At 38.1% G+C, this 15055-nt stretch overlaps 1 protein-coding gene across 4 annotated transcripts in view; it reads left to right on the top strand.

The window, feature by feature from the left end:
- Positions 1-15055, top strand: part of JPH1 (junctophilin 1) — an 82652-nt gene that overhangs the window by 65057 nt on the left and 2540 nt on the right. For all 4 annotated transcript variants that reach the window (XM_066332451.1, XM_066332446.1, XM_066332434.1 and 1 more), the window contains exons 4-5: positions 6789-7450; positions 14954-15049. In XM_066332451.1, coding sequence (XP_066188548.1) covers positions 6789-7450; positions 14954-15034 — 743 coding nt within the window. In that variant the 3' untranslated portion in view covers positions 15035-15049. The remainder of the gene's footprint in view (positions 1-6788; positions 7451-14953; positions 15050-15055) is intronic.

The raw sequence follows: 15055 nt of genomic DNA, 5'->3' as shown, positions 1-15055 counted from the left end.
GAGAAGCCCTGAAGGTGTAAGCTGGAGAAAACTTCTGCAAAGGGAAGATACATTCAAAGAGGGAGGAGTAGGAAATGAGGATTTGCAATTAAGAGTGAATTAAGAAGGATTCTAAATATTCTAAATAATAAACATTATATTTTGGAGTATTTTTGGGATTGTGAAAAAAAAAAAAAAGAAAAAAAAAGGACTCCTCTTTCTCTTGTTTACATTGTAGTATGCTTTCATAGGCAGGCGTGGTACTTCCACACTGGTGGTATTGTGGTATTGAGTCCGGGGGGGGAAAAAAAGGCATTTTAGGCAGCCAAATAGCCAAATGGAATTTTAAAATTGATCCAGAAAAGATTTTTTATTTGCCCTTAGCTAGGGAAGCTGCTTAATAGCATCTAAAATGCTGATCATATCTCACCAAAATGCAGTTCCTATCAGAGGCTAAAAGTTAAATCAGCCATCCAGACTTGGGTTTCTTCTGCATCTCACAAGGCAGTGTCAACAATCCCTTCCATTTCAATTTTTTTTCTGTTTTGTGGCATGCTTTATTTTTAAGCCTTAGCTAATGTGTTGTTTTAATCTCTAAAGTATTCTCAAGTGCAGTTAAAGAAAGTCATTATTCCAGGTGGCATAACCAATTTCGGATGCAGGGCAGCCCAGCCTACATAGATGTTTTTGAATTAAGGAATTCTTAAATAACTTGTCTGTGCATCACTAGGAGTAAGACATTTCTTATGTTGCTGCACATTGACCCAAGCATGAAGGAGCTGCACTATTCCATGCCCTCTTGATGGAAAACTTCATCCATCACAAAGGTACTGCAGACGCCTGGGGTGATAATCTCTTAAGGTTATCTTAAACTAACTTAATTGTTAGGAAGTCATTCTCTACCAGAAGGGTGGTCAAACACTGGAACAGGCTTTTCTTGAGAGGTGGTTGATGCCTCAGGATTGTCAGTGTTCTAGAGGCAGTTCTAGAGGACAATGCCCTTAATAACAGGCTTTAACTTCTACTCACCTCTGAATGAGTCAGTTACTTGGACAAGACGATTGTTCTAAGTCCCTTCCGACTGAAATGTCCTGTTCATACTACTCCTACTCATACCTAAATCAGGCAGAAGTGTTCTCTCAGAGCCCTATGGCTCTTTAAGCACCTTGCTTTATATCCTTTAATTTCTCTATGGCAATGATCTTTAGCCTTAATTTCCAGACCTATTCAGTCCCAGTTCAGTCTGCCAAGTGTTACTAAAACCGTAATCATATCTCTGCTCCAGTGAGTTCTTCAACACATTTTGCACATGGCATTGCACAGCCCTCCATTCAGTTGGGCTGAATTCAAGCCAGCAGCCTAGCACTTTAAGAGGTTTTTTTCGTTCCCTGTTACCAGTATAACTGTCAGAAAATTAAGAACAAAACTGAGGAAGTACTAAGGATATTAATTATAGTTCTTCCCCCTCCCTTCATATCTCCACGATGAAGAAATAATAATAAATCCTATATTTCTGAAATTACTGAATATAGTTATTTGCACTGTCATAATGACTCGCTGAATCACTTCTTTTAAGGGATTGATAATTGATTATTTATATCTCTTCACCTACAGTTACCATCCTGAGGAATTCTTCTATAATGGGTGTTCTATCCTGAAAAAATCCTAATGTAAGGAAGAAAGATCCTATATTAACTGATTCTCTGATCAATCACATGGCTTTTCAAGGTTTTATTAGGTTCACCAGAATAGCAAAGCAATCTTATTGTGAGAGCATACATATTGTTGCCAACAGTGACACATTAGAAAACCACTGAAAACATTAGAAGACAAACCAAATTGTTTTCACTGGCTTATTTTATGAACAGTATATATCAACCTGCAGTACCAACACTAAAGTATACATTTTCCTTTTTTAGTACAGTTCATTTAAATACAAAAGTCTTAAGCTTGTACTTCAACTATATTGTGCTCTGGATTTGTATTAGGGTATAATCTACACTAAGAAACTTACTTATCATTTACTATTTCCTTCTCTCTTTGAATTTAGATTTGGTAGATCAGCTCTCGGCTTTTTTTGCAAGAAGACATTTATGGCAGGCAACAAACTTATGGCCAAAGTACTGTGTGGAATTTTGATTACTCAAGAGACTTACACACCATTCCTAGTTTTGACCAAGTCTTTCTCTGCATCTTTAGGTTTGTCAAAGGTTTAGCAAAGCTTTGAGCATGTTGGTACATTATTCACATCTGAGCACTAAATTCAGAAAAGTTATTCAGATGAAGCATGTGCTTTGGACCATTATTTTCTTTTGGGTTAGTTTCACCATCACTAAAATGGGCTATTGGTAAATAAGCTTCAGTTTTATACTTACAGATTCTGAACTATTCAGATCAGGAATACTCCTTTTTTCTTCTTTTTCTTTTTTTTTAATTTATTTCTAGAAGTTTTGAGTAGTTCAGTAAAAAGAGGCCTCTAATCTTGGAAGGTTTACACATAGACTACAGTGTTCTGGTTGAGCAAGAAACTTTGATTGTGTCACCATTACCCTACAGACACTTGTTAAACATTACAGTGAAAATGGAGCATCCTTCTGCTAACAGTTCATACATGTAAATAAAATTAGGAAGTGAAGTATGTGCTTCACATTTGGAAATTATCTATAAGCACAACATAAATTTTCTCATAATTATAAAATCATAATATTGTTTCTTATTTGAGTTCCTCTTTATAGCCCTGTCATGTTCTTAACTCTCAATGAAGCACTAAAGATAGGTTACATCCTAACGTGTACTTTAGTTTAAAAAGCAGAAATGAGCATATGTTTATCTAATAAGTATTTCTAATATACCTTGAAATTGAATCACATCACTCTGCATCAATAGTACTTTAAATATTCTTAAAAGATTATGTTTTGGAGCCTGCATTAGTGGCATTACAATCTTTTTTTGCTTTCAGTAGACAAAAATTTTTGTCATATGAAATACTTTTTTTTCCTGAATTGTAAGAATGATAAGACGTTTATAAAATCACTGGAGAAATTGCATGCATGCCTTTTCCCTCACTATCCTAGATGTATTCTGCCATCCATCTCAAGCTTCAAATTTCATTCTGATCTGATGAGGCACGAGATCTCTTCATTGCCTTCTTGGGAAACAGTGGCTGCATTTACAGTGTCCTGCAAGATGACATTTTCAGATGCTCCTTGAGCTGCAGTCCTGCAACAGTCCTGTGCTGCCAATATGTGTGCCTCACTAGGCCGTGGGGGAAAGCATGTGGCTGTTACCTCTTTAAAAATGGTATGGCAGAACCAGGGCATCCTTCTCTTCTCATTCACAGGGCTGGCCATGCTGTCACATCACGTTGGAGCCCTTCCAGCAGGAAGGACACAAGGACTTCACAAGAAATTCTAGATTTAGACCAACCATTTAGACCAACCATGAGTGCGCCTTCAACCAAATCAAAAGCTTCCCTCACTCCACAGCCATCAATGAAATGCTGTTCAAGCTGACCATCAGACTGTATGAGACTTAGGTTCATACCTTGCACACATCTGCACAGTCCTTTGGCTTTTAAAGGCTATTCTCCCTGAATACTGGCTAACTCACACTTTAATGGTGCCATCCAGTTGCTGGCATCTCAACAGGTTTGTGAGCCAAAACCACCCCTTGGCTGACCTTTATCGAGTAAAGATGCATCACTCTTGATCCAGTAGTACAGCCAGTATGTCACCATAAGAAAACACGCAGGTTCTTCTTACCTTCACTTGGTTAGATAACATTTCTTGGTTCTGCTTTCCAGACCAGGTTCTCCTTAGGCACTCACATGTATCATGTCTAGATCTACTGCTTGCTTGAACCGCAAAATGAAAACAAGAATGCTGTGTTTATTTCCTGGTCAGATAATCCCAGTTTACCTTCTCCCCACCCTCAAATTCTATCTTCTTCCTCATTAAGATCAGCCAACTAAGCAATGTTATGAGAAAGGATGTTAATGGCTCTCTTTACAAATTCCCTTGGCCCTCATTTCTTTAAACTTGTGCTGTAGATTGCTCTTATTATGAAGGACTCCCTTAACCATGTCTTTAAAAAAGTGGACGAGGTAAATCCTGACAGCTCCTAGTCCTTAGAAGGGAGTGGGAGCTGAGTTTTTTCTGCCTGGAGTCAGTGGTTTGGATAGGTGCATAATCCAATTGTATTGGATACAGTAAACAGACATTTAAAAAGTATTTGAACAATCTCCAAAGCTAACTTCAGCACTAGGCCAAGAATTTCAATGTTGGAAAGACTGTCCTGACACGATTGGAGGCAAGGGATGTATCTCTAATACCCATATGTGATGTAGTGGGGGTGGGAGGGAAGGCTGCTGTGCTAAGGCAATGGCTGAATGTCTGGTCAGACAACTTCAGGTGTTACTTGGATGCAGCATTCTCTGGTGGAGCTCAGTGTCCCATAGCATCAAATATTGCCAAGTACCCAGTAAAAGTGTTGTATTGTTAGCCTGTTGAAACTTTACTTCTTCAGGAAGCTCCAGATTATATTTTTTTACTTTTCACTCCACCAGTCTCTTTGGGAGACATGAGCAGCTGAGAATGTGGGTTCCCTTCTATTTTCAGAAATTCCAAGGTCTATTGATAAGAGGGATTTTCTCTGGCCAACTTCGGGAGGCTTTTAGGTGATAGTAGGAAAGGGTGGAGAGGGATGACATTTCTGAGGTCATTTCTGAGGTCATTTTCTGATGTTTTCCTTATGAAAGTGTCTTCAGTTTGTCAAGTGCTGTGAGATATTAGTAAAAGTCAAATCTTTACATATATGAGGCAGAGCTGTCACAGTAAGTGAATTTTCAGAGTTTAGGCTGCACTGTGAGACTGAAGAGATAGTATCCCAATTGGATGCTTTAACCACAGCAGTCATAAAGAGCAAGCTAATGCGAATATGGATCTGTCCATAATAAATAGTCATTGCAATTTGACAGCTTTGTGGCTTGAGCTTAAAGATTAGTCAGAGCTCTTTTAGCTATCGTTTTCTCTTTACACCCCTAATTATATCTAATGTGAAAAGATATGAAGAAGAAAGTTCATGCATGTTAAACCCCTCAGCATTACCTTATGTATCTCAGCAAAGATGGAAGGAAATCCCTGACATGACAGAGAATTTTTTGAATGGTGATCACACCTGTAACTTCATATATGGGAACTCTTAATTTGCGTTGTACTGCCTTTCCCTTTTACCAGGAAGATTATAAAAAGCTGTGAATCAAGCCTCTAGTTCTCTCCCTCTGTGCAGGCTTAACTCCTCAAAACTTCCTCCTCAGTGTCATTTGAGAACAAATCCTGGCTTGTCTGTGTCTAGCCTTTTTTCTTAACAGCTCTCTATTTCCACCCCTGGTTTTCAGAGATGCCAAAAATGTTGTGATTTTCCTGCTCAAAAGACCTTGCATGCCGAGTAATTCTTCTTCTCAGCAATGCTTACTTACCAGATGACTCAGTAACTTCCAAAAGCTTCATGCTGCTCTTCCTTCCTCTCATCTTCGCACTGCGTAGGTATGCATATGCTTCTGGCATCTGTAGAAACACTGTATCTGCCTAGCACAGTTAGAGGCTCCTTTAAACTCAAAAGCAGAAAAATGTGTGCAGACATTCTTCTCTGGGCACAGAATTTCTCTATGACTTAAAGCACAGATAAGCCTCACTTAGAGAAGGGTAAAAAAATTCAGAGGAAAGTTGTGGTGCTAGCGAGGATAGAAGTGGAGAAACAGTTGCAATGTATCTTTCAGAAGTCATTTTTGAAAATGCGGGAAGACTGTTGGCAGTTCTTTGTTCACAGAGCTCCCCAACTTCTGACTTCTTAGGAAAACTGATCTTGTAATGTGAGATGTGACCTCTAGGAAGTAAAACAGAAAATATTACCTACAATGCATACAGATTTACAGGCATTTTGTTCCGTAGTGTTTGCTCAAGTCCATTAAACAATTAAATCTGAGAACCAAAACTTGTAGCAGAGCATGTCTGTCAGTTTCTGTTTATGTTCACAGCTGTATTGACATGCACTTTGATAAGTGAGTCCTAGTAGTGAATGTGCGCATGGGTGTTTAGCTAGAATTTGGGGAGAGGATGTAGTCTTTACACTTGCTGTTCTTTAAGTATTTTCCTGGTGAATGTAAGAGAATTTGTATTGCTGCCTTCTAAGCAGGAATTGTATTAGTGACTAGAATGGATTAACCTGGGTCTTCAAATGGGAGTGATTGGTTCTGGAAGACAAAGCCAGCATGTGAGAGTTCAAGGCATATATATGTGTATATATGACAAGCTGACATTCACCCAAAGGGGAAAAAATGTGATTCAAGCCCTTTTTCCTGTAGCTTATAAGAACAGAAGAGACATTTCATTCTCGTGGTTAACTATCTACATATCAAACAGGTACTCTGATCATTGGAAGTTAAATGTGTTAGGGTAATCCAGCAAAACGTACCTCAAAGATGTCTCTCAGAAAAGGAATGATAGATGATGTAAGGTTAGTCAATCTTCAGTCACTCAGACTTCACTCAAGAGCAATTTACATACCATGGCCCTTTGAAAAGCTGAAAGGGTAGAGTGACTGAACCAAGTTAATAAATAGTTCCAGCAATTATCAAAAACGTGCAGTAACTCCATTGCCTGAGCAATTTGGAGTAAATCAGTATGGATGTCAATGAATTGTTGGTAATTCTGCCTCCGTTTTAGCAAGGCAGTGCAGTCTGGCATCGCAATACAATAGTTTTACTGTGAACTTTGTTTTGATCTTAATATTTCTAATACACTGTTTTTCAGGCCCTGATTATATCAAACAAAAATTTCAAGAAGGAATGGATGCAAAAGAGAAATCTGAAGAAAAAGGTCAGGAGAAACCACCCTCCCCAAAAGAGTCACCTCACTTTTATCGAAAAGGTACTACACCCCCTCGAACCCCAGAAGCAAGCCCAAGAAATAGTCCTTCTCTTTCTACTGAGACTTCTCCTTCAAAACAACTGAAAAGGCAAAGCTCCACTTCTGGGGCAAGACTCAGTCAAGAAAAAAAGCTTTTAGCCACTGAGAATATAACACCCACAACTAACAAGCCTTTATATTCAAAAGCACCAGTGAAGGAGGAAGTAGCTGGGAAACTCCAGCCAAAGTTTTCAGCCCAGAACAATCCCAGCAGCACAGAGAATGGGGAGCTGCATGGTCACTACCATGGCTATTATGTAAAAATGAATCCAACAGCGCTTTCACAGGAGCTCAGGGAAGAAGATGAATATGCCAACCCTTCACCATCAGCACTTGCACGGATACCACCCTCTCAGAAGCCAAGTCCTGCTAGATCTGGGGGTAAGCCAGATGCCAAAGAAAACAAGCCTGACATAAAAATTAAGAAACCAGAATTTGCTGCACCAAAGAACCCGGTTAATAATGAGTCACATCCAGCAATGGAGAAAGAAGTAGGAAATGGCTCGGTAAGTACTGCAAAAAACATTTTCACTTTCACTGCTGTTTTGCCTCCGAGTGCTGAGCTTTGCCACCTGAGCAAAGCAGGCAAAGCTCACTTCAGTGACATCTTCATCTGCATACAGTCTGCTAGCTAAAACCCACTACACCTGGAGTGAGGAAGGAATATTCCAGTCTGGAGTGAGCAAAGGAGTTTTAAAACTACCCTTTCAGATCAGTGTGAATCTTAATTTCATTATTATTTAAAAATATTAAAATAATCAATAGCTATGCAGAAAAGGAGTGATGACTAGTAGCATTTCTATCTCATGTTAGAAGAAAAAGCCAGCTTATGAAATTCAGAATCTCTGATGATGATTCTGTGATTTTTGGGCCAAGAGAAACTCAGGAAAGCATTAGTTTTCCATCCTAAAGTTAACCTTTAGTGAATGAAGAGTTCTAGATAATTGTCATAATGTTTCTCTTTTATAAGCATTGTTTCTTTGAGTCATTTGTGGTGGTACTCTACAAAACAAACTGTACGTCTTTATTGATAGGATAAACAGAATGACCCATTTAAAGAGATCCAGATAGCCTCGTATACTGATTGCAGGCAAAGCACTTAAGTAATTGACACCTGACTTCGTTAATAAAGAATTTAGAAATAAAGAGGGGGAGTAATTTCCAACCAACATGAATTCTAAGGGGTCTTGACAAACAAGTTTGACATCTTCAGGTGTGACAGAAGAATCATAATCTCAGTCAAGAAGGTCACTTGATTTGCTTTTACATGGTCATGTATTCTGACAAGGAAACCAGAGTAATGCAAAGGCTAAATGTCACATTAATTTTATTTTTTTTTAAACTGACTGACGGTTCTCAAAAAGTAGTTAGAAAACCATCAGTTATTTGATAATATTCTGGTGAGGTCATTCTTGCATTAATTCTGTATTTGTAATCACATTCTTGTTAATGACATACAAGAGGACATGAGAATATTGTCCATGAAGTTTATAGAAGACACAGAAACCAGGAGAGTGGTCTAATAAAGGCAATCTCCTGCAAATCAACTGCTAAGAAGGCTGAAAGTATAACTATCCATGGCAGCACAGCAAAATATAATACTGTGTATGAAAGACAATTTATAGAGCCTGGCCATGCAGGATCAGAACTGGAAAAGGCTGGTGGATCAGGAGCAAGCGAGGCAACTGAACATGAGCTCCCAGTCTGCTGCTGTTGTTCAGAGATGTTAATATAATCCTTAGATTTATCAACAGAAAAGATTAAGCAAGAGCACATGGGAGTCTGTTCTCTCTGCTTTTGGCACGGGTGCAACCATTTCTGGGATAAAACAGTGCCTGTAAATCAGAGATTTGAAATGAAAAAAAAAAAAGAAAAACCTTGAGGGGAAGTCACACAAGGAGCTGCAAGAATAATTAAAACGTATCTTACAATGAAAGATTCAAGGTATTAAGCCCTTGACGTACTAAATCACTTTCTGTAAGTGTGCTTTATAGAACAGTTTCCCAGGCTAACAAGCAAATGTGTAAGAAGATCCAACAGCTAGAAGGATTCAGATAAAAGCCTTGTTTTAAGTTGATTATAATGATCTTAATTAAATGTGCTATCAGTTTTCAAATGCCAGGGTGTTGGAGCCATCACTGAGTAGTTTGATAATGAGCATTTTGCCAAAGTGATGTTCTTTGGTACTGCAGGAAGCTTTTATTCTGTTTTGTGCAGATCAAAGTAGATGTTCACAGAGGTTTTGTAATCTGCAAATCTGTATTACAGCTGATATCAGCCCTTTAACCTTTCAAATCTCACAGATATTACTCCTATGTAGGGTAACACAAAGCTGACAGGCTTGTAAATGTTGAGTGAGCATGTACAAATTTTAGGCTGAATTGGAATTGGTTTTTAGCTCTAGTGAAAATAAGTCTTTAGAAATAGTCCTTATTTTTCCTTCATTCCAAATAATATTTTGGATCTGAGGAAGGCTTCATCTTAACAAGTAGGGTACTCGAGCAGCAGTTTATTGACCACCTAGAATAATCAGGATAACGACCATGAACCTACAGTCTGTTATCACAAAGGGTGTATAAATGCTGAGTTATCGTGCATTAGTTACTGTTTGTTCACTAATAATGCAGTGATACCTGGGAACTCTACTCTAGGTCCCTCTACTTCATTTGGAGCATTCCAGTCTTATTAGCAGCATTCCAATATGGAAGGAAGGAAGGTAGATTTTAGGAATTCATTTTTGCTGTAACATTATCTTAAGATGTATGTAGATGGATGTGGGCGTTTTTCAAAGATTCTAGTCTTCTATTTGTGTCTGTAAATTTGCCATTATAGACTAAATTTCCTACATGCTTATTTCTTCAAAGTGCTGAGAGAAAAAAATGCTAAACTAATTAAAGCAAAAAAGAGTAGCCTACTGGCCTAGCAGTCTGAGGGAGAAACAGTACAGAATGATTATTAACTTTGCTGGAGACTTTTAATTTTCAGGATCACCTTTCAGCTTCAGAAAAACAGTAGCCTGTTCTGCAGTGCCCCTGGACTGAGCTCAGCAGTGTATTGGAATTAAGCAGTGACTAAGCTAAAGAGAGCACAGTTACTGAGGAGAAGCCAGATTCATAGTATCATAGTGGGATAGTTTGGGTTGGAAAGGACCTTAAAAGATTGTCTAGTTTCTACACTCCTGCCATGGGCCGGGACACTATCCACTAGACCAGGTTGCCCAGAGCCCCATCCAGCCTGGTCCTGAACATTTTCAGAGATGAGGCATCCACGGTTTCTCTGGGCAACCTGTGCCAGTGCCTCAGCACCATCACAGTAAACAATTTCTTCATATAATATTTAATCTGAACTTAATCTCTTCTACTTTAAATCCATTCTCCCTTTTCCTAATTAATGTGCTTCTCCTTATCCCACATGCTTCTGAATGTTAAGAGACTTCATCATTCTGGAGTTGCATTGGGGAATTACTTTATTTCAGTAAGAAACTGCAATTGCTTTTTAGTCATTCTGACAAATGATTTTGTAATGCTTTGTAAGTAAGTCTGCCTTAGATCCTCCATAAAAGTTCTAAAATATATTTGTTAAGGAATATAAAGAGAACAAAACTCTCACTCATGAAAAGAGAATGATAAAACATGGTTTTGCAGTGCAGAAAAAGGAATCTATGAACATTTATTGAGCACTTTTGTTAGATTGTCTGAAAGTGCTGTATAAAACTGTAGTGCTTTTTCCAGGTTTCCAGTGATAATGCATTAAGAACATAGACACAGAAGGGAAGATTTTCAATTCTTCCTTCTATGTGTTTTAATCAAAGCCATTTCTCATACCTGAATGAAAATCAGCTTTAATTTGGATTAAGTATTTTAAACTACTTTATTTGCAGCAAAATTTCCAGCAGCTGTTTCAGTTATCATATTCATGTTTCATATTTTCTGTGACTGTTACATTCTTAAGAACATCTTTGAGTATCATCTGTGCAATAAGTTAGTTATAGGAACAGTCTTGATTCACTAAATATCCTCATTTCTGGCATTATACTTTAAAAATATCAGCACATACTTCTTATGCCACACATACAAGTGTGTTTCTCTGTGTACTTACTCCCTGATGTTCAAAAATCAAAGTTTGAAATCATTCCGGTACTCATAAGAGTCAGTTTTATCAAGGTGAAATACTGCATAAAGCACAATGACAAAGTCACCTGTCATTTACGAGAGATTATTCACACCTCTTTCACTAAGAATGAGGCTCCTTCACATTACCTTACATTTACCACTGTGTGAAGTGTTCACAGAGCCACTTGAACACAAACCAGTACTGTTGTTTCTAACTGGTTGTTAGAAGTCTCTAGCCCCAGTTTCAGCTTGCACACTTCTGTCCCACCTTGAATATGAGCTGATTGGAAATTCTTTTGGGTTTGAGTGAAAAATAGGATTGATTTTCACAAAACACTATTGTAATATACATTCATGAATATACATTTTTTTTATTCCTGATATGTGTCCATGTGATGCCCTAAGAAGATAACAAGCCCAGGCATGAGTGGTTTTTACTAAATTGTAATTTTTTTTCACTTGGCAGGTAAAAGTTTCCAAACACACAGGGTTTAGCCTGGTTTTTACCTGAATGTTACACAGTGATTCTACTCCCATCTTTTTGTTCAATTCTCATCTTTGTTCACCTAACATCCATTTAGTAAGGGCTGTAAATACCATGATGTTTGAAAAATAGATCAGTATTTTCTGGGTCCTAAAACAAAAAACCTCTGAGCACGAACTTTAGGATAAATTTAATGGACATTCCTAATGCAATGGAATTACAAGCCTTGTCTTTTATTTCCTGGCACAATATTTTAGGAAAATAACTTTCTTTCCTCTCCAAATGGAAACTAATTATATGGCTGTATTTTGAATTACATAAATGTCTAATTTACAAGAAGCCGAAAGGGTAAATTTAAGCAGGACTGAAGGTTTTCTACTACAGCATCTTCAGTGCACCTGTTCTAGTCACTCCAGGACTGTTCAAACTAATTTTGGCTTTGGCTATTTTAAGCCTTTGCGGGACACTAAAGCCTTACTTGTGGTGTTTGTCTTAAAGCATTAAATGCTTATTTCAGAGGTGTCTACAAAACAGGTGGTAGTTCATTGCATAATAACTGTGCTCCGTAAGTGTTGTTTCATCATCTTTTAGTGTATCAGGAATTCCTGCTTTGGGCTGAAAGGTATAGTTATCAGAAGGTAAAACACAATGCACATAGCAGGCCAAAGATGAGCTTATATAAGCAAATACAAGAATATGAGCTTTACTTCTTTGTATAAAGAGATTTCTATATGATATTTCATTATGATAAGGAGATAACATATTGTTCTGTGATCTTCATGCAAACTCAACAGCCCAGTTCTTAAGGTGTCACTTGATTCTGTCTTTGTAGATGAGACTTCTTGATTCAGAGCATATCCCCTGGGCTTTTTAGCCTACTTTATCTAATGTTACTGTGGTGAGGTTGTTATACCTAACCTGACTGAGAGATGCATCCAAAGAGACGTCCCCTTCCCCTCCAACAAGCTTAATTACCTGAGACACTGTGTCAGTGGTACTAAGCTGCCATTAGACATGCAGTCCCAATCTGGCAATCAGCAAAAATCTGTCTTGCAGCTACCAGGATGCTGTTCAGTGATGTATTTCAGGTAATGAATAAGTTCTTGGCTCCTCTGAAGACACCATAGGTTCCAATTTTTTTTTCAGTTGCAATAAATCAATGTGATTTTCATAGATATTCTTTTCAAATATGCAAAGTACTAGGTGGCCAAATCCCAAAAAAATTTTATTGGTACTTGGCAATGGTCTTCACTGTTCCTTGAAATTCCTGGTGCAGTATAAATATACAGTGCAGTATAACTGTAAAATTTTCAGGTGGGATTCCAGTCTATAAAGGAGCCATTGACCTGATTTGAATCAAATGGGCAGTCCCTGTTAGAATCATAGGATTATGGAGTGTTTGGGTTGGAAGGGATGTTTAGAGACCATCTGGTTCCAACCCCATGTGCCATGGCTAGAGACACCTCCCACTAGACCAAGTTGCTCAAAACCCCATCCAACACTGTTCAGTCACGGGGCATCCACAGCTTCTCTAGGCAACCTGTTCCTGTGCCTGACACCAGAAAGAAAGATGTTGAACCCACATTTGAGTGGAAGTTAATAGTGTAATCAAATCACACTTCTGCAGAGAGCAAGGCTGCTCACAGTGCTGTGGTAACCATATCTGGAGCTGTGCTTTCCCTTTATGCCTGTTCTCTGTCCCTGAGTGTCTCGTATGCTTTGGCACATGGTGAGTCACTTCCACTAAGGAGGAAGGAGCATGGTTCCACTTCTGTTCTGTGACCTGATGGTTGAAACATACCACTGGTAAGTGGGAGCTTGTTATTCAAAATCACTTTGACTAAGATGTCATTATACATGGTCTTCAATTTCTTAGTGAATATTTTAGACATTTCACCATTAAGCAAAATCTGGGTGCTACTGCCAATACCTCCGTGGCATCATTTAATTGTCATTCTGATAACCTCAGTCATTGTTTGAACCTGAACACCTCTGAGTTAGTGCAAAGGGAACATGATGGCTCTTACGGGTAGAGGTGCTGATGAGGTTTAGACTCACCAGAGATTTAAGCAATACCTAACATAACGTATTTTGTGACTTAGTCAAAAACTTAAGCAGCCCACATCTGCCTGCCATCTGAACTACTGGGTAAAGGTGTGTTCTGATGAAGGTGTTTAATGAGACTGTTTCAGGAGAGCATGTAATATAATAATGATACAAGTACTATTCCACAGCTCCTCAGTTACAGTGTTCCAGCAAATTACTAATGACAAGTTCTTACACCTTAGCATTCCAGAAATTATATAGCTGATGTTAGCACCGTGTTGTCATGAAGCATAATGAACTTCTCCAAGGCATGCCTCATGTGCAAAGTGAAAACACTGTATCATTTCTCACTCAATATATAACTTCTTATGCAAGCCAGTGGTTCTTGTGTACTTCAGAAGATAGTTTTCTGCACAGATTTTCTGGTGGGCTTTGTGATTTGTCTTTTAGGAAAGTGTTGTCTAAATGAAAAGTTTCTCTGTTTCTGCTTACAGTGCAACTGTAAAGAGTATAAAAATCTTTGTAAAATTATGTTGTCATAAACCAAATATGTTAAGAGTAGAAGAGAACTGAGAATTTTCATCTCTTTGGACATTTTTTCAAGTTGATCATTAGGAAGCACCCATTTAAAAAAAACCCTGAAATTGCTAAAAAGAATTAAAATATTTTCTCTGGCTATGCAGAAATACTGAGATTGTGTAATGAGCTGAATTTTCTAACCAACTTTAGCTCTAGCTAGGAGTGGAAGGAGATTTTTGGCTTTTCATTTCTTCAGTGCATAGGTCTTTAAAATAAGTGAGTAAATCAAAACAAGTTTAATTTTGCAGCTGTAAAATGCATTTTAATCTGTAATGAAAACAGGTTTGTTAGTGCAATGGCAAGTAAATTTTCTTTTCTATTTGTTATCAAATTATCAAAAAGTTATCGGTAAAGCATCTTTGTTATGTCTGTTTTAAAATGAGTTGGAGCTGGAAGAGGAACCCTCTGTAAGAATGAAGAGCAGCACCCTGACTTCCCTAAAGTAGTTTAGGTTGCGTTCTTTGTTTTGCTTTATTTTAAGCTGACATGGTTTTTGTGTTGATGGGTTTGTTGTCATTTTTTGATGCAGTTGTATTTGTCAGGTGGCTTAATCTCAGTGTGATTAAGAACAGTGGAGTAATATACTCTCACCTGTATTTATTCAGCTCGTTTTCACCCAGATGATCTCACCTGAATGTCAAGGGTAGTGGCTGTGTCTCAGCAGCAGGGTCTGTTTCCTTCAGAGCAAGGTCAAAACCTATAGAAACTGTGTCTCATTAGGTCTCACTCATTGCTGTGCATATGTTGGGGGGGTTGTATTAATTCTGATATCTTTGTTTTATTTTCAGGGCCCTAACTCAGTCATGATTGCGCTGGTAATGCTGTTGAATATTGGTTTAGCCATTCTTTTTGTCCATTTTCTAACTTGATTGGAATTAGGAAAGGTAAGA

Source organism: Sylvia atricapilla, chromosome 1 (genome assembly GCF_009819655.1).
Source record: "Sylvia atricapilla isolate bSylAtr1 chromosome 1, bSylAtr1.pri, whole genome shotgun sequence".
NCBI classification, from domain to species: domain Eukaryota; kingdom Metazoa; phylum Chordata; class Aves; order Passeriformes; family Sylviidae; genus Sylvia; species Sylvia atricapilla.
The sequence above is the reverse complement of the archived record's forward strand: the minus strand, read 5'-3'. Positions and strand labels throughout refer to the sequence as shown.